Below are 20,308 nucleotides of genomic sequence, written 5' to 3'. Positions count from 1 at the left end.
ACCCCTCCTGATTTTTCCTTCTGCTTCTCAGATGATATTTCTCAGACTCCTTTACTGGGCTTTCTTTCCTCCTCCTTCCCCTCCTCCTCCTCCTCCTCCTCCTTCTGCTTCTGAGAGAGAGAGAGAGAAGGAGAGAGCATGAGCAGGGGAGAGGGGTGGGAGGTAGGGAGGGAGGGAGGGAGAGAGAGAGAGAGAGAGAGAGAGAGAGAGAGAGAATCTTAAGCAGGGTCGACACTTGGCATGGAGCCTGACATAGGCCTCCATCCCACGGCCCTGGGATCATCACCTGAGCCAAAATCAAGAGTCGGATGCTCAACCACCCAGGTGCCACTCTTCTCTTCTTGTTCTGTTTTCTCACTCTGGCCATTCTCATTTCTTTAGCTATAACCTCAAAATAGATGACACCCAAATTTATATCCCCAATCCTGATTCTTCTCACCTGTGATTCAGAGTTTTCCAACTGGTCATTTCCAACGGGTGACCAGGCTCTTCTCCCATCCCATCTCCCTTCTTTACTCCTTTAAAAAAATTTTTTTTGTGGTAAAATATACATGACATGAAATTTACCATTTAAACAAATTTTAAATGTACAGTCCAGTTCTTATTCATTACTTGCTTATTATAGGGGTCTGCTCCCCCCCCCCCCCCAACCGTATCACTTGCTGAACCTGTGCTGAGTGCTAAAGAGCATGGGCTCTGGAGAGTCTGATCTGAGTTTAAATCTCAGCTTTATGGCTCTGGCTGAGTCTCTCAACCTCATGGGCCTCACTTTTCTCATCTTGTTACTCTCCACTATTGTTGGGTACACAGTCACTCTGCTGAAGCAATAACAGCTTGGTTTATTTGTGAGCAAACACCCTGGAAAGAACTTGTCCTGTGGGAGCTGGTGCTGGAAGTGAGGAGAAAATGAAGTATTTGAAGAAAGGGATAGATCTCAGCCAGAAAGTAGGAGTTCTGGATATATATTGGAGTGAGAATGTGGAATCTGGCATTGGCTTCGATTTATGACACAGACACAGCTCCACCCACACCCGTTATGAAAAGGAAGAGAAAACAATCAATCAGTAAAACTGTTTTGGGGACTAACTTCAGTCTTCGGGCAGAGGAATAATTGCTCATCAAGTGACAGGTAAAACCTCTGTGAAAGTTGAAAAGGCAATTTAGTTGAATTGCAAGAATTTGCCCAGGAAAGAGGTGATTTGGGCAAATTTGATGTGCATACCTTTTAAAATGCCTTTCAAGTCCTGTGTTTATAGAATCATCAAGGGTCTATAGAGGTCACATTGCCTTTTTTTTTTTTCTTCAGTGTTTATGATTTCATTTAATACAGGAAAGCTTACTTACGAATGTTCGGAATTTTAGCAGGTCCCTCCTGAATATTAAGAAGTATTTCTTTTGTTTTTAGCATTTATTTCCTTTTGGACTGGGTCTGATCCATCTTTCACATTCAGCCCAGGGCCTGTCGCAAAAGATGCACTTTAGTACTATTTAAAGAATAGGTGAAGCATTTCAGTGACCAGATCCCACTTGCCCTTTCCAAGACGGCATACGGAAGAAAAGACTCAACGTTGCAGCCCAGAATGTCACAGGATAATGATCAGGACAGATTGCCCTTTATAAAGCACCTTTATATAGTTTATCTCATTAATCACTGAGGACACCCCATTTTTCAGATGAGGAAACTGAGGTTCAGAGCGGTTAAGTGAGCTGCCCACGGTTTCACAGCTAAGTTGTGAAGCCCCGCCTGGGGGAGCTCCGAAGGCTACAAACTCTCTGCTGTCTTCCTAAGTCGCATTTGGCCTCACAGAGGGGTGGCCTGTTTTGAGCTATACCCTGCCCTCCGTCCACTTGACGTGCGAGGACCTCGCCATCTAAGGCATGTGGGCGAGGCAGCCCTTCCCTACTGGAAACGTCCTCACGTGAAGCCCAAGTATCTGGCATGCGCTAGAAGGCGGCCAGAATACTCGGTGGCCACAGCCCGCACGTCACAGTTCGCGATCCGGGCCCCGCTTTCTGCCTCAGGCCCCTCTGTTGGCTGGCACTGGCGCCACCTCGCCCTGCCCGGACTCAGCGCGCGTCCACCCCGGAGCCGGCCGTGCGCCCTAGCCTCTCGCCGTGCGCCCTCGCCCCAGGTGCCCACCCGCAAGCGCGCTCCCCGTCCGCGCCTTGGGGACCCCACCTCCCCCGCCGCGACAGCCCGCCGTCTCCTGCCTGCCTAGAGCCAAGGGGGGCGGCGGCCGCAGGTCCCCCACACCCCAGGGGCGGAGCGAGGCGCCGAGACGTCAGGGCGGAGGACCAGCGCGGGGCGGGCGCGCCCTCCCGGCGGCTGCCAGTGGCCCACGTCCCCGACTGGCGCGGCCGCCGGCGGCCGGGAGCTGTGCAGTTAGCGGCGGCGCTGGGGCGCAGCCAGGCGGGCGGGGGCCGGAGGCTGAGCCGGCGAGCCAGCCGCGCGCACAGCTCTGCCCGCCACCCCAAGAGCGGATCCCCGGCCGCCCCTCGGCTCTCCCCGGGCTTCTAGCGCAGCCCCTCGGGGTGCCCATCCATTTCCTCAGGTCACTACAGCGTGTGTTTTGTTTTTCTTTCTCCCCTCCCTGTGTGCCCTTCTCCAGGATGGCAGAGGCGGAATTGCACAAGGAAAGGCTGCAAGCCATAGCAGTAAGTCCACTTTCATTTTATTTTCTTGCTCTATTGTCTGGGATGGAAGGGGACCCCGAGTGTTTTGGGGCCATCGACGTTCCAGCACAGTAGCCGCAGGGCATGTGTTTGGGGGATAAAAGTCTGTCAAGGCTCAGCTACGTTGCCGTTTCTTTTATTACGTCTGTAGACAGAAACCCCCAGGGCGCGCTTTGGGCTGGGGATTTGAATGTGGAAGATTGGCTTAGAAATAAAATGCTTGCTACTGGGCTTTGGGAAAAGACCGAACAGACGCATGGGGGTGGGCTTGGGGGGAAGGGGCGATTCCTGGAATATTATCACCCAGTGATCCGTACTACTCTGACTGCATACCCTGGAGAACCAAGAGAACGGCGACCTGAACGGTGGCTGCCACCCTTCTTGTGGAAGCTGTTTGGTCTCCTAAGTGGGAAACCAGCAGTTAGCTCCACTGCCAGCCACGCGGTAGAAACCTCCTCCTGCAACCGGGGCGTTAATTTCCCCTGTGCTGTTTGATATTGACAAGGACGCTGGCACAAGCCTCCATCCTGGCGGGATCTGGGGACTTCTGCTGACGACTGGGTCCTGGGCATAATGTTCCAAGAGAGCATCCTTCTTAAGGGGGTGGATAATCTGAAACCTGTTTTTAGCATACAAAGGCACAACCAGTTTTGGCAAAGTTTACATGCACTTTCAGAAAAGTGTACCCTCGTGCATCTTGAGTACAAAAGAGAACTTTCTGGGACTGTGTAGATTTGAGCAATCTTGCCACAGTGTTGCCAATGATCCACAGATGTGGTATTTTCACTGGAGCCACCACAGCTGGATTATATATTTCCTTTGCAGATGAGGGAATGATTACTGCTGCTATATGAAATAATAACAATTAAAAGAGAAGGTCTGTTAACATACTGGCATAAAAGAGTCTCCAGACGTTCTTCTACCTAAGTACCTTTTTTTTTTTTTTTTTTTTTTTTTTTTGGTCCAGGAGTTCTCTGGAAACACATATAAATTTGTTGGAGAAACGATGTGTAATGTTTTGGAAGCAAAGTATATTAAAGTGTTTTCGAAATCCTTTGGACAGGTTCTTCATAGGGAAAATGCATACAGGCCCTTCTCTTTAAAAGAAGCATTTGATATGATTTCCGTAGCACTGAGAACCTCTTTATCAACGACTTCAAATCTGAAATGTCTTGGAGATTTTACCACTGAAGTGAGAGGGACATTTGTTGGCAATGTTGAAATGCTATGGTTTTTTTGCCTGTTGGGCAATCTTTGAACATGGTCTTCAGAACTCAGGAAAGTTGTTTTTTTTTTTTCCTTTCCCTTTCCCTCTGTGCATGTGTATCTTGATGGTTAATGAAGTTGTTTATGGTTTCTAAACCTAGTGGCAAGGCAGTGTGGCCATCGTGTCACGAACTTGGTAAGAATGGAGATATTCAGTTATTGGTGCCAAGTAGCTGGTGGGTGTTTTATATAAACTGAATAATAGGCTGCTTTAACCGCCCATGAAGTGACTGCTCCAGAGAACGTTCAGTTGCTCCCATAGGCTGTGGGAAGGTTTCCAACAGTTGTCACATTTTCTGCTTTTGCCTGACCAGCTTTACTGGATGCCTGAGGAACAGCTGAGCTCTATGAGAGGTCTTGCTCTCTGAACAGGGAGCCAGTAGCAGCTTACACTGGGGTCACCCCTTTCCAAATGGGGTTGGGTGATCCCAGCAGGGGCCAAGTGGATTTTCAAGAAAGATCCAACCAGTAGTTTGGAATTCTCTTGACTATATGATTAGTATACACACAAATACTTGTGCATATTCAGTTGTGGAATTGAGTTTGTCCTGTACTTAGGAGGATGTTGATGACTCTCATGAACATATCAGCCTCAATTAATGTATGCGTTGTTATTGGTTCAGATACTCTCAGTGAATGACTGTGTGTGTGTGTGTGTGTGTGTGTGTGTACGAGAGAGAGAGAGAGAGAGAGAGAGAGAGAGAGAGAGAGAGAGAGAGAAAAGGGAGGGGTCAGTGGGTCTTGAGACCATATCAATAAATCATTCTATGCTACACTTTGGCCTAGTGCACACTCTCCAAATTCGGCAAACCGTGCCTCTCTCTGTCACCTTCCTAGAGTTCTCAGGGAACCTTTGGGAGCTCACAAGCCTGCCTCCGGAGCCTAGCGCTCCTGAAGTATGTCTGGAGATGTGAAAGAGGAAGAGAATAAGTCCCTCTCTCTTCACCAATTTGGGCTACTCTCCAAGAGGCAGAGCAGACAGATGAGGATTCTAGTCTGTAGGGTCTTGGGCTGTTGTTAGCCTGGACCACTGTTCCTTTATCTGTTAAATGAGCTCATGAGTTCTACTCATGGGCTGGTTGTAAGGTTTAGATATGATGCAGTTGAAGTACCAGACATGTGGTTGTCATTAGATGATGTCGAGGCAGAGTCCCCACTTCCTATCTGCAGTGCTACCCTGTTCTGTGAGGGTTAGAGACAATACCTCTGAAGCAGGAAGAGTCTGAGCAGCCTTTAAAACTTTGCCCTTTAATTCTGAATAAAGGCCAGGGCTGTGTCCAGCGTCAGTTCCTCTAGCTGCTTCAGACACAGGCCCAGAGCTGCCACTCGAGGATTCATCCATCCATTGATTAGCAGGTGCCCACAGAGCGCCTCCTCTGGGAAGGTACTATCAATACCAAAAAGTCAGTGTCCCCAAGTCTCAGCCATCAGATGGAAGATATTACTTTTTACACACTTACATCCTGAAAGAACGTCCTGTGACCCATTTGTCGCATGGTAGTCTGGGATTTTGTTTTTTTAACCCACTAGAGAATAAAGTACTCAGAGACTATGGTACTATAATTGATTTTTTCCAGTTGAATCCAGAGCCTAATCAATGAGAAAAGATGAATCTCATCCTACTTCCTGACAGAAGAAGAACAAGTCCATCTTTGACAACTGTCTCTACTCCCAGGCACTCCTTCCATCTGTAGGGACACTCCCAAAGCTATAATAGTAGGAGACAGCAAACTGCCTCTGTAGCAGAATTAATGTGAATAATAATTCTAGGGAATTACAGTACAATTGCCATTTGTTGAACATTATTCAACAAGGTACTGTGTGATCTGCTTTTTTGTTGTTGTTGTTAAACCTTAAGTTGTTAATAGTCTGGGGGCGCCTGGGTGGCCCAGTTAGTTAAGCGTCCAACTTTGGCTCAGGTCATGATCTCACGGTTGATGGGTTCGAGCCCCCACGTCACTCGGTGTTGACAGCTCAGAGCCTGGAGCCTGCTTCAGATTCTGTGTCTCCCTCTCTCTCTGCCCCTCCCTGCTCGGTCTCTGTCTCTCTCTGTCTCTCAAAAATGAATAAACGTTAAAAAAGATGAAAAAAATCTAACGGAGAAACACACATAAACAGTTACTATGTAGTGCCAAGAGCACTTACGCAAATGAGCACTCCTGTGGAGCAGGTGACCTAACCTCAAGGAGCTGTGGAACATTCTCCAGACGGGAGACCTTGGAGCAAGTCCTGAAGACTGGGCAAGATAAAATATAATCGCCTCCTGGTTAGCAGAAGATATTTATTTATTTATTTGTTTATTGTTTGTTTATTATGTATTTGGAACCGTTAATAAGAGAAAGGGAAAGCCAAAGGCATGTAGGAGTTAAGTCGGTAGCTGAAGGCGCAAACTCGGCAATAAGACTAAAGTGCATTTTAACACACCTTATGTCATTTAATGCGAGTAAACTGATGAGGTAGGAACTACTGTATTTACCCAGATTTTATAGGTAAAGAGCCCAACATTAACAGATAGTGTCAAAGCCAGGATTTGAACCCACACTTCAGGGCACTGGAGCCCCTGTATTGCTGCCTGGATGACTGCCCTAAATTGCTACCCCTAAGACGGTGGCCCATCTTCTGCTTTTCCTACGAGCACACTGTGCAGGTGGCTCCAACAACCTCAGGGTGAGCCAGCGAGGGAGAAGCAGACTGATCCAGTAGCACTGGGAAAGGCCCAGGCAAACCAGGAGGCCCACATCCTTTTGAGCGTCTTCCAAGCTGGGTTTCAGTGCATGGAGAGATCTGATGTGAGTTCTGACGGAATGAGTAACGCTCCCTTGGGGAAGAAGCTACTGTGTCTCAATGGAAATCAACTTTGAGAGAGGATGTTATGTCTGTGCATCCGGGAGGAAGACGGCCTTCCCTGGACCTGTGGGAAGATAACTAAATGTTTCAGAGGTCGTCTTGGGCCAAAGCCCCCGGAGCCATATGGACAAGGCCTGGGGCCTGTACCAGGGACCAACACGAGCATGTCCCCTTGTGCTAAAAATATGAAAGTCCCATCCAACCTACACAGGCTTTTTAGAGAATTTTGTCATTTAATAAGAACCCACTCTGTGGAATAATAAAAATGGTCTTTTGCATTTGTACACCAGTATGTGATTTATAAAAACTGGCACGCGTTACCTCAATTCTGAGCTGTGTGGGGCAGGTCTCGTTACCTCCACTTTACAAGTGACTCTACAGAGGTATCCAAGCCCACACAGTGAGATGTGGAAGAGACGTGTTGAGGCCAGTCCCTCCTGAATCCTGATCCCTTGTGTTAGTGGCACATCTCGCTTTGGAGGGGTGCCCTGATGGGGTCGGGGGAAGCTGCCACAAGGATCCTTTGAGCTAGAGTCCCACAGTCAGGAGGAGAGGGATGAACTTGAGGACATGTGGGCCTGGATGTGCCTCTGTGGAATCTGCCCTTTTGGGGATCTCACTTTGGGCTCCTCTGCCTCTTGAGACTTTCACGCAGAGAGCACAGTTAGTGGGCCTGTGGCTCCCACCTGCTCCCATTCTCTGTCCGGAGAAGGCCTGGATGTTGGTGGGTGGCTTAGCCTGGCTGTGCCCTGCACTTGCAGAGAAACACTTTTGGCATTTCCTTGGGTTCGTGTCTCCATGCCTCTTCCTGCCGTGGAACGATAAGGGTTAGAGTGTGGAACTAGGGGCAGAGGGGGCCAATCAGCCTGCTTTTGATCCAGGCCACTTAGGTTGGTCTGCATAGCCTGGGAAGAAGTCCTTCCTGCAGTTTACATGTGATCCCCGCCCAGTCCAGCTTCCCAAGCCAGGGACCCCTCAGAGGGTTTAGACACTCAAACCCCAAACCCTATAGTAAAACAATGGATTCTTGTGGGGACCATCCCTGTATATGTCCCTTGTGAATCTGTGTCACTGGCAGGTGACAGCAAAGGAATGAAGAAACAAAGATCCTGACCACTCGTTTGTTTCTTCCTCCATCTCAGAAACAAGGGTGATACCGTGCTTCTAAAATTTCAAGTTCAGGCCTAAACGATGGTTTGCTCTGGATACTGGTGCTGAGGAAGTGTTCACCCCAGCTGAATCTGCGGGGCCACCCAGGAGATAGGTGCCGCTTTGGGCTTGTTTAGGGTCATTGCCAGGTCTGAGGGTGCCAAGGCAAGGCTTACACAAACATGCGCCAGGGTCATACACCTCTCTGGCCACTTATTTGGACCTCTGAGTATTTCAGGCTTTAGCCTCTTGGGACAAAGAGCAGCTACTCTGGCAAGGGCCCCGAGAAATACAGCAGCCTTCGTTAAAAAGTCATCGTTAAAAAAGCCAAGCAGGTGGACTTGTGGAGTATGATTTGTCAATGTTTAGGGGAAACCAGGGCTCAGTATTGGTGCTTGTGCATTTCTTTGGGGCTGCCCAACACTTTTGGGACCCCTGCTGTTGGTCCTTTGAACTACCCTCATTTCATCACTGATCCCCTTTGGGAGTATTCAACTCGCTTGACAATAATCACTATTGGTGTGACATCGGTCATCATGTGGTGTGACATTGACTGAGACAGCATATTGGCACTGATGCATGGAGACACTGGACAGTGGCCTCCTGGACTAGCAGTGACTCGCATGGTCTGGTGAGTTATGAGCAGGGATTCTGGTATCCTAAAGCCTTGACTCAAGTCCTGGCTTTTCTGTTAACATCTCTATGTCCTCACCTCACCGTCTCTTGGTTTCCTCATCTGCAAGATGTGGATAATCATAATACCTACCTCATGGAATTGTCATGAAGGTTATTTGAGAAATTTCATGGGAAATGCCCAGAGCAAGGATATAGAAAGCACCCAAAGTTCTCTGTTTGTATGTGAATCAACAAATCAGAACTCGTGGATCCTTAAACAGAAAATGGACACAAAGAGTGAAAGATGAATTCTACTAACTTCAACATTTTAGCCAAACTGGGAAATTTCAGATGACTATGGTAGCTACTGAGCATTTCCAGTGCGGGAGGATACTACTAATAATGAAAAGCGTTGTGTATAGTGGATAGGAGTTGCAAATTTCAAAGCTCCAAGGGCTAACAGGTAACGTAAAGGAGTGACACAGACTGAGTGGGCAGTCGTGAGGACCTGGAAAGCAGATGCCTCTTCGCAGTTAGGACACGGTAAATTTATACCATGTGGGAACATGGAATTTATGTTGTCACATCAACCCATTTTCACCAGAAGCAGGAAATGTGCTTTTTGAAAATGTGAGATCTCCCTTTAAAAGAGAACTAGTTTCAACACTTTTAAAAAATGTGTGGACAAAACAAAATTCCTTTGAGTCCACAGGTCGACCTTGTGTGACCTCCAGCTGTAGGTAGAACTTTGAACTTAACAATGTGCTTTTCTTATGCATGGACTTATTTGGATTTCATAAGGATATTGTGGAAGTAATATTATCAGCATCCCCCTCGGTGTTTTTCACCAGGGCTTTGTGAGTTTGGTGTCCAAATGTTTGGATTGTTGGAAAAATAGTGCATATTTACCATCTCTTCTGATATTAAGTGAGCTCTTGTAATCATTGACATTATGGTAACCCAGAATATTCACATCTTGGTGAGTGGCTGCTCTTTCAAAATTAACAGAAAAATTGTAGACAATCAGTACCTTGATGTGGGAAATTCCTGTTAGAGAAGAATCTTTAAGAATACAATATTCGAATCTGACGCCCTCACATATATCACCCAGGGTGTTTAGGTGATTTCAATTTATTATCAGCCTCAAGTAATAGACAATATAGGGAGACCCAGCTGGACTTAGACCTTCGTAATAGCGGCAACTGGCATTGGACATAGACATTTTAACAGATATGGTGTAGAACAGTGATTCTCAAACTTTAATGCATTAGGATTATCCAAGAGCTCCTTAAAACACAGGTTGCTGGATCCCACTCCCAGGGTGTTTGATTGAGCAGGTCTAGGGCAGGGCCTGCTAATTTGCCTTTCTAACAAGTCCCCAAGCGATGCTTTCTCAGCTGCAGCTGCTCTTCTGGGGAGTACAAGTGGAGAATCTCCGGTGAAGGGCTAGATTAATGGTAAAGGAAGATCGTGGCCTGGGTCTTGATCAGTGCCACATTCCCACTGGGACATGTCCGGGAGTTTGTGAGGTGTGGATATCTACAAGAGGCGAAATAGAATAAAAGACCAAATGGGAGCCTACAGAAAGCTCAGTTTGAAAGTGATGTAGTATCTTTGCACACCAAGTGGCTGATCAGGAGGAGGTCTTTGTTTGGGTAGTTGTTTTAATTGATTTAAAGAGAGTGAAGTTTCTATGGGTCACTTGAAGACACCTGTTTGAAGGGTATGCTTCGGATTAGCTGGTTAAAAGCATGGGCTACAAAATTCACGCAGAGGGCCACGCAGTCGGGCAGATACCTGGCCGTCCAGTGGGAGGCCTTTGAGAGGGGCACGGTACCTATTACGGCGCTGTGGGTGTACCCCTAATAGAGGTCCCCTAGCAGATCAGGTGATACGGTTGGGTAGCAGCCTCTCTGGCCCTCACACCCACTTCATCATGCAGCTGCTTCTCACGTGGGCAACTCTAATAGGCTGCCAAGATGAGCCGCAACTGAGACTCATTTAGTCGATGATGGCTATTGTTTCTCCCAAGCCAGTCTGTGCGTACACAGGGCTGGCTTGTCACTGGCCTATCAAAGAGGAGTTTATTCTCACCAAGAGGTCCCACGAGCTTCCCTCACCCTTACTTGTAGCGTCCATTGTTCGGCCCAACCCTTCACGTGCAGAAGGATTCAGCCTCAGCCAGACTCTTGCCTGTCTCAAAACACAACGCACAGCGTCCACGCCGTCCAGGACGCAGCCCAGGAGAACATGGACAGATTGTGGCTGATGGCCGCCCAGCGCGGGATACTTTGCAGAGGAGAGTTCGCACATGAGCGCTGTGGGTTTGGGAGAACATGCACAGCTGAGACCTATTTCTGACAGGAAATGCCAGCAGAAGCAGAGGATTTTGTGGGGTGGTGTGTGTTGGAGGTACATATGCCCTTGGTTAATTCTCATGTCAGTCTTTTCCATTAGTTTCATGTTGAACAAAATCTTCAAAAGGAGATTATTACATACGCGAGAGACAGACAGACAAAGACAACCCGTAGCCTGTTTACATAACACTTGAACGCATAGAAAAAATGCTTGGTGGTGATCTCTGACTCTAGTATCAATGCTTCTATTGCGTCACACGAGCTTAGCCAGAAGATGGGGATAGGGCACCTGGTACCTTTCCCTTGCACAAGATGGAAAGGAAAAGAAAAGCCACATGTGCCCCCAAGATAAAAGCCCTGGTTGTAGGTGAAAAAGACTGTGGGCCAGAGCTCAGAACACATCTTCCTTCCCCACCCACCCCTGCCCTGCAGCCTGTCTCATTACCCTGTGGGCTTCTAGGCTCATGACAGTCTGTGCACTACCAAATGTCCTTGGGGCGTTTGTAAAACCTGCCCTTACCGTTTTGCTGAATTATCCTGGTTTACTGACTATTCTAGGTGGGTGGGATTCCACCCCCTTCTTCAAAATCATAACCAGTCATCTGAGTATTCGCTTTATTTTTAAATTCAGAGCTGAAACTTAAAACTTTGAGGGTTAGAAAAAAAATGTTATTCTTAAGAGAAAAACATATGCTTGAAAATTTAACCCCTTTGGTGGTAAGCAGGGGGATCTTCTTTCTCTGAGTTTGAGCAAAAACGGCAACAACTTTGAGGCCGGTAACTACCACACAGGGCCTCAGGATCCTGGCGGCTCTGGTAGTATGTGTGTCCCATATGTGACATGATAGAGAGGCTGTGATCTGTGAGAGGTGCCTCTTGGCTGAGAAGTATAGAGCCCTCTGTGGGGCTCCTGGTTGGTCCAAACACTGAGTTTCTATGGTCTGACTTGTCAGCTTGGGTTGATAATACCTGCTGCCTCTAATGGGGTGGGGAGTGGTTCAAAAATTTCCTTGTTCCATGGGGACTCTGAGGCATGTAAGATTTGAAAAGTGAAAAGGAATAGAGCGGTTCCTCAAGAAATTAGGAATAGAACTACCACGTGGTCCAGCAATCCCACTTTTGGGTACATGTCCAGAGGAAGTAAAATCACTACCTCCAGGAGATATCTGTACCCTTACGTCCATTGCAGCATTATTCACTGTGGCCCATATATGGAAATGACCTAAGTGTCCATTGACAGGTGAATGGATAAAGTAAAGGTGGTTTATATAATAATGGCATTTTTATTCAGCCTTTAAAAAGAAGGAAATCCTGCCATTTGTGATAACACGGATGGACCTTGAAGACATTATGCTAAGTGAAATAAGCCAGATGCAGAGAGGCAGGTACTGTATGATCTCATTTATATATGAAATAGAGAAAAAAGTCAAACTTATAGTAATGCAGAGTGGAATGGCTCTTACTAGGGACTGGGAGGTGGGAGCAAAGGGGGATATTGATCAAAGGATACAACTTTAAGTTAGAAGATGAGTAAGTTCAGAAGACCTAATGTATAGCATAGTGACTGCAGTTAATAATCATTTGTTACATACTTGAAGTGTGCAGAGTAGATCTCATGTGTTATCACACACACACACACACACACACACACACACGACAGCTATGTGAGACGATGGATGTATTAATTACCTTGATTGTGGTAATTGTTTCACAATGACTATATATATATATATATATATATATATATATATATATCAAAACATCACGTTGTACACCATAAATATATACAATTCTTATCAATCACACTTCAATAAAGCTGGAAAAAAACAATCAGTTAAAAAAAAATCTGAAAAGCTTGAAGTTAAATAGTGACCTTGAAAGGAAATACTGCTTATCCAGGCAAACAAAAACACACTGTGGGATGGTGACAAGCCTATCCTCTGAGGTCCCCATTTCTCTTTACCAGGTGCTAAACAGGCAGCCTTGTGCATGAACAGTAAAGTCCGGGCATATGTGTTCAATATGTAGCGCTGTTCATCAAATAAAACTCGCAGTAGAAGCTGAAGGATATTTAACGGTGGGATAAGTCTGGTGGGGGTGGGTCAGAAGGCAGAGCCTGGAGGCTCGCTGTGGGATATACTGTCTAGTGCCACCAACTACTGGAAAGAAGACACTGGTAGCCTGATCACCCCCATCCTTATTCACGCCGGAGTGAGAATAATGGATGCCCCATCAGTATTGGATCTGATAGGGGAGAATGAAGAGAAAGTACTCACTCTGACACCACAGAGGAGGCAAAAGGGAAAGTAATTTCAATTGCTCAGTTACTCCCCCCTCCCCCACTGCCACCATCATCTCTGTCTGGACATGTCAGCTGCTACTGCCTCTGGATGATTCCAGCTCTCCACCCGTCCTAAGCCTGGGTCCACAGAGGAAAGCTGGGAGCAGACTGGCTTAGCAGTGGACAGGCAGGCATGGAACATCTTCTCTACAGGGAGCCAGGGCACCCTGGGGCTCTGAAAACAAGTAAAATGTGGCAACTTCATCCTGTAGCTTTTTTAAGGGGGAGGGAAGAAGGGTCTCCCAACTCCAGAGGGCTTCCCATTGCCAGACACCCTGCCAAATGCCTGGCATTAAAAACCCAGATGTGTACGGGTGCCAGGTTGACACGGTGGCTGAGCTCTTGGGATTGTGGTCACCCAGAGAGGGCCGGCTTCTCCGGGGCAGGCAGCATTCAACTCTAGTTGATTGGTACTTTGTGAGGATACACGCCCAGGATCTTCTGCTTTTTCAAGAGGACCTGGAAATCCAGCTTTTGAAGGGAGTCTGTTGATGTTTAAATGTTCATAACGATTTAAACACTGTATCGGCCAAACCAAACATAAAGAGATTTTAGCACCGTGTGGGCTGGATTCATTTCCCATCCCACCTCCCTCCCTGCCAGCCCCCACCCTGGGCCACCAGTTTTCCACGTCTGCCTTTCACAGCATGTTTTATTTAATTGCTAGGATTTTGAGGAGGTGACCGGGTGGGGTTACAGCTTGAAGCTAAGTGAGATGTAGATAGGTTTAGGCATGTTGAGCAAATTGGTGGGTGGGCCTGTCAGAAACCCTCCGAGGGGCCCTGTGGGACGGGGACCCTGTAAGAAAGCCATGGTGTTGGGCTAGAGTCAGAACTGCTCCGCCAATCAGTTCCTTATGCAGCTTGCTGGATGAACTCGTGAGTTTTCTGTGAGACATAGCAACGGAAAGCCCACTTTAAAGAAGAAAATTAACAGAGCAAACGTGACCTTTTTGATGCATACTTCTCTAAATTGTAACTCACGTGTAGATTTGCGTAACCACCAACACCCTCCGCATACAGACAGTTCTGTCAGCCTCCCGTCCTCTCTCAGGAACTACCGGTGTTGGGCGCCCGGTTGGCCTAGTTGCTGAGGTGTCCGAATCCGGCTCAGGTCACGATCTCGCGGTTCGTGTGAGCAGTTCTCTTTGCACCCAACTTTACCGGAACAAGAAATCCACCCAGTCTTTGGTGCGTGACTCTTTCATAACAAGTACCCCTCCCAGACCTATAACAAATTCTTATTTTCCCCCAATAATTACCTGCTTTTCCAGGCTGGCCCTCTCACTACCCCCTCCCAGGGTTATCACATTTAGCAACTAAAAACACAGGATGCCTGGTTATTGCACGGGACACACTTTCATACTAGACAATGATTTGTTTATTGGAAATTCAGATTTAACTGGGCACCCCGTATTTCATCTGACAAGCCCATCACCTTCACATACCTGTTGCCTTCACCACTGATTCAGAACCCGCTTTTGCTAGGGCTGTGTTTGACGCTTCCATCGTGAGTGTGAAGATACTCATTGGTTTTATTGACTGTTTTTGTAAGTTTATTAATTTGGGAGAGAGAGAGGGCAAGCAAGCATGGGGGAGAGGCAGAAAGAGAGGGAGAGAGAGAGGGTCCCAAGCAAGCTCTGCATTATCAGCGCTGAGCCCAATGTGGGGCCCGAACTCATGAACCACGAGATCATGACCTGAGCCAAAATCAAGAGTTGGACGCTTCACCAACTGAGCCATCCAGGCACCCCAATACCCATCGATTTTAAATAGTAATATATTTGTAGGGAGATAGGATGCATATTAGAAGGGTAAGAGTGCCTCATCAATACATTAATGCGTTTTCAAGAAAGCCACTGGACATATCTTTTCTGGAGAATATGAAATGGCCTAATGTGTGTTGGAAGGAGGAAAACAGCTGAATTTCAGAAATTGCTACATTTCCCAGCCCCCGCATCTGCCCCCTTCCCTTCCGACCTTTGAATAATATAAATCTGCAATAAGACTAAACAGGGAGATGGCTCACACTGAGTGAGTTTAAAAATACCACTGGAATGCTAGCCTTCAACAAGCCGTATATCTTATCCTGCATTGAGCAAGATGGGGCCTCATGGCATGTTGGCGAATGAGTCGCGCTGCGGCCACAACCAGATGATTCCCAGCCTGGATGTTTTGGTCGAGAGGGCTGTGATGGTTGATTTTATTTGTCTTGTTTGTTTGTTTTTTCATTTATCCATTTTACTAGTGTGATTTCAGAATCACAGTGAGATAAGAAGGAAAATCAATTTGATATGGCAGCTTCAGAATTAGGAACAAATGAAAATTCTTATTTTCAGTTTAGGCCAAGGGTCAGCAAGCAATACCCGCCCCCCCCCCCCCCCCCTCCCCGCCACGGGTCAAATCTGGCCTGCAGTCTGTTTTCATAAGGCCTGTGAGCAGTATGTCGTTACATTTATAAATGGTTGGGAAAACAATTTTTTCGAGGAACATTTCATGACATGTGACAATTACGTGAAGTTGAGATTTCAATGTCCACGCATGAAGTTTTATTAGAACAGGGCCATTCTCGTTCATTTATGTGTTGTCTAGGGCTGGCTTCATGTTGTAACAGCACAGCTGAATAGTTCTGACAGAGACCATGTGGCCTGCAAAGCCTGAAGTATTTATTCTCTGACCCCTTATAGAAAAATTTTGCTGTCTCCTGCTCCAGGTGGCATGTCCTCTGTGGTTGTATCTGCCATTAGGGCTCCAGGTGTCTTTTACCTTAGAGAAGTAACTGGTGTCTTTTTGCTGGCAGTCCAGAACAGTAAAGCATCTCAGTCACGCTTGTAATGTTGTCTGGGCTACCACGATGGAAGGCTTGTATTCGCCGAAGTGCTCACATGTGAGTTTTGCTCCTGTAGAATTTTCTTCTTATATCCTTGCCAGCTAAGCCAACTGCATGCTGCTTCCCTTTGGAAGCCAGAAAACCTGATGTCTTAGAGGTGATGGCTTGGCCCATCTAAAAATAAGTCATTACATGTAAAACCATTTTTGTCCCCCTAGTGACAGGGACTGAGAGGGTGGAGGGAAAACACTGGTGATTCTCCAGATCATTTTTCTTTCTCCCTAGAAATTGCCAGAACCCTCATTCTGCTCTCTCTGAGGATTTTTTTTTAATGTTTATTTATTTATTTGAGAGAGGGAGAGCGAGAGAGCACGCACAAGCATACAAGCGGGGGAGGGGCAGAGAGAAGGAGGCACAGAACCTGAAGCAGCTCCAGGCTCTGAGCTGTCCGCACAGAGCCGGATGTGGGACTCCAACCCATGAACTGCAAGACCTGAGCCGAAGTCAGATTCTTAACAGACTGCGCCACCCAGGTGCTCCTCTCTCTCTGAGGATTTTAAAGAGAATGTGTCAGAATGAGAGTCAGAGAACAGACGTACCACATTCCCTGGGTCCAAGCAGGAAGCCAGTGAGCAGTGGCTTCTGACCAGCTGCCCTGTCATGTGTTAGCACTTTATGGTGGGTTAGTTACCTCCTGGAACCCATAGGATCACTGCCTTCAATGTAAATGAAGTGACCATCTGTTGATGATGATAGCCTGTGGTAGCAGAATCCATGTAGGGCTCTCTGAAACATCAACGGTTTCCTTTCCGCTTCCTTCTCTTTCTTGTCCAGAAGGGCCGGCCATCCCACGAAAGCTGGTGGGTACGCCCCAGCCCTGCACTCTCCTGTGGCCCTGTGAAACCTGGCAGGGGTGCATTCCACACATGGGATGCTCCGTGATCACCTGGCTCTGGTGGCCAGGGTGGCTTCCTTTCCTAGTTCCCCAGAACTGTAACAATTGGAGAGACAGTTCTTAGCAACCCCAGGGCAGATAGTTCTTAACAGATAAGCAGATTGAAACACACCCCTAGTCTTTTGGCGGAAAAGGTCCATTTATTGGTGTGGAGCTTCAGCCTGAGGGGCAGACTTCAGGTTTGCCACATTTATAGAAGCTACAGAAGTACTCTCAGAGAAAGTAGGCTGGGGGATGCCATCTTTGTGCTCTCCCTTGGCCTCACTACAGCTTTACCGGTACTTCTCAGAAAGGAGCTTATCCACTCATCTGAAGCCCTAATTTTTGCAATTGTCACCCAGAGGACACCTCCAGGTCACCTGGTCTGGAGGCCAGCAGGGTTTACAGTTGGGGTCCCATGAGGCTGTATATATTTGCATACTTTAAAAGCTGCTGCCTGGGGCGCCTGGGTGGCTCAGTCGGCTAAGCGTCCAACTGTCCAACTTCGGCGCAGGTCATGATCTCACGGTCCGTGAGTTCGAGCCCCGCGTTGGCCTTGTGCTGACAGCTCAGAGCCTGGAGCCTGCTTCACATTCTGTGTCTCCCTCTCTCTCTGACCCTCCCCCGTTCATGCTCTGTCTCTCTCTGTCTCAAAAATAAACATTAAAAAAAAAAATTAAAAAAAAAAAGCTGCTGCCTAAGGATTTGGCTTCCAATCAGCCTGAAGCTAGGTGCTGATTGTGATCCCTCCCTTTGGAACACTGACAGTTCTTGACATACCATTAATGACTAGGACCTATCAAGAACAAGTCAGGCTTCTTAGACAATCACAATCCAACGATGTATTATTACAAGGATCGTACACCATCATTTTAAGTGGGATTTATTCTAGTGATACCAGGATGGTTCAACATTCATAAATCAATCAACTTGATACACCACATTAATAAAATGAAGGATAAAAATTATATGATCATGTCATTAGATGTTAAAAAATCATTTGACAAAATTCAACATCCATTTATGATAAAAAATTCTCAACAAAGTGGGTGTAAGAGAAAATGTACCTCAATGTAATAAAAGACCATATGTGACAAGCCCACAGCTAACATCCTACTCAATGATGAAAAGCTGAAAGCGATTCCTCTAAGATCAGAAACAAGACAAGGATGCCCACTCTTGCCATTTTTATTCAACATAGTATTGGAAGTTTTACCCAGAGAAATTAGGCAGGAAAAAAAAAATAAATAAAAGGCATCCAAATTGGAAAGGAAGAAGTAAAGCAGCCACTATTTGTGGATGACATGATTTTATATATAGAAAACCTAAAGACTTAAAAAAAAACTGTTAGAACTAATAAAAGAATTCAGTAATGTGACAGGGTACAAAATCTATGTATAAAACTCTATTGGATTTCTACACACTAACAATGAACTATCAGAAAGAGAAATTTAGAAAACAATCCCATTTACAGCTGCATCAAAAAGAATAAAATACCCATAAATAAATTTAATCAAGGAAGTACAAGACCTTTATAATGAAAGCTATAATACATTGATCAAAGAATTTGAAGAAGTCATAAATAAATAGAAAGAAATTTCATGCAGAAGAGTTAGTACTGTTAAAATGTCCATATCACACAAAGCAATCTATAGATCCAGTGCAATCCCTATCAAAATCCCAATGGCAATTTTTTAAGGAAATAGAACAAATAATCCTAAAATTTGTATGGAACCACAAAAGACCCGGAATAGCCACAGCAATCTTGAGAAAAAATAAGGCCGGAGGCATCATACACCCTAATTTCAAACTATATTACAAGACTATTGTACATGTAGGAACATTGATGTAGAAACAGACATGTAGATCAATGGAGCACAATAGAGAGCCAAGAAATAAACCCATGCTTGTATGGTCAATTAATTTATGACAAAGGAGGCAAAAATGTACAATAGAGAAAGGACAGTCTCTTTAATACATGGTGTTGGGAAGCTGGACAGCCACATTCGAAAGACTGAAAATAGTTCACTCTCTTACAACACACACAAAAATTAACTCAAAATAAGGACTTGAATATAAGACCTGAAACCGTAAAACTCCTTGAAGAAAACATAGGTGGTAAATTCTTTGATACTGGTCTTGGTGATGATTTTTTGTATCTGATTCCCGAAGCAAAGGGAACAAAAAGCAAAATAAACAAGTGGGACTACATTAAACTAAGAGGCTTACGTACAGTAAAGAAACTATCAACAATGTGTAAAGACAACCTACTGAATGGGAGAAAATATCCAAATCATGTATCCAATAAAAGGTTACTATTCAAAATATATAAAGAACTCATACAACTCGACAGCACAAAAACCCGCAAACAATCTGATTAAAAAATAGGCAGAGGATCTCAATAGACATTTTTCCAGAGAAAACCTACAGATGGTCAGGCACGTGAAAAGGTCATTAACATTAACATCAACATCATGAATCATCAGGTTAATGCTAATTAAAACCACAATGATATATCACCTCATACCCATTAGAGTGGCTGTTATCAAAAAGCAAGAAGTAACAAGGTTGGTGATGACGTGGAGAAAAGGGAACCCTCATACACTGTTGATGGGAACGCAAACTGGTGCAGCCACTGTGGAAAACAGTTTGGAGGTTCCTCAAAAAATTAAAGATAGAACCCCACCATATGACTCAGAAATTCTACTTTGGGGATTTATCTGAAGAAAACAAAGACACTAATTCAAAAAGATATATGCCCCTCCATGATCATTGCAACACTATTTACAACAGCCAAGATATGGAAACAACCTAAGTGTCCATTGATGGATGAATCAATAAAGATGTGTATATACACAATGGAATACTACTCAGCCATAAAAAGAATGATATCTTGCCTTTTGTGACAACATGGATGGGCCTTGAGAGTGTAATGCTAAGTGAAATAAGAGAAAGAGAAATACCATATAATCTCACTTGTATGTAAAATCTAAAATAAAATTTAAAAAGCCAAAACAATGAACAAACAGAACAAAACACAGAATGGTGGTTGGTGGGGGGAGGTGGTCAGGGAGTGGCTGGAAGGGGTGAGGGGGGGTCAAGAGATACAAACTTCTAGTTATAAAACAAATAAGTCATGGGGATGTAATGTGCAGCATGGTAACTACAGTCAGTAATGTGATGCATATTTGAAAGTTGCCAAGAAAGTAGATCTTAAAAGTTCTCATCACAAGAAAAAAAATTTTTTTGTAACTTTGTACAGTGATGGATGGTAACTAGATTTAGTGTGGTGATCAT

The 20,308-nt window shown here is 45.7% G+C and overlaps 1 protein-coding gene across 11 annotated transcripts in view; it reads left to right on the top strand.

The window, feature by feature from the left end:
• PALM2AKAP2 (PALM2 and AKAP2 fusion) overlaps positions 1-20,308 on the top strand; it is a 504,955-nt gene that overhangs the window by 174,924 nt on the left and 309,723 nt on the right. For 9 of the 11 annotated variants that reach the window (XM_053204813.1, XM_027034800.2, XM_027034804.2 and 6 more), the window contains one exon: positions 2,610-2,655. In XM_053204813.1, the coding sequence (XP_053060788.1) occupies positions 2,611-2,655 (45 nt within the window). In that variant the 5' untranslated portion in view covers position 2,610. The other 2 variants (XM_053204814.1, XM_053204812.1) reach the window with 2 other exon arrangements.

The sequence above is a fragment of the Acinonyx jubatus genome, chromosome D4, assembly GCF_027475565.1.
Source record: "Acinonyx jubatus isolate Ajub_Pintada_27869175 chromosome D4, VMU_Ajub_asm_v1.0, whole genome shotgun sequence".
Classification (NCBI taxonomy): domain Eukaryota; kingdom Metazoa; phylum Chordata; class Mammalia; order Carnivora; family Felidae; genus Acinonyx; species Acinonyx jubatus.
This window is presented reverse-complemented; position numbering and strand designations above follow the sequence as displayed.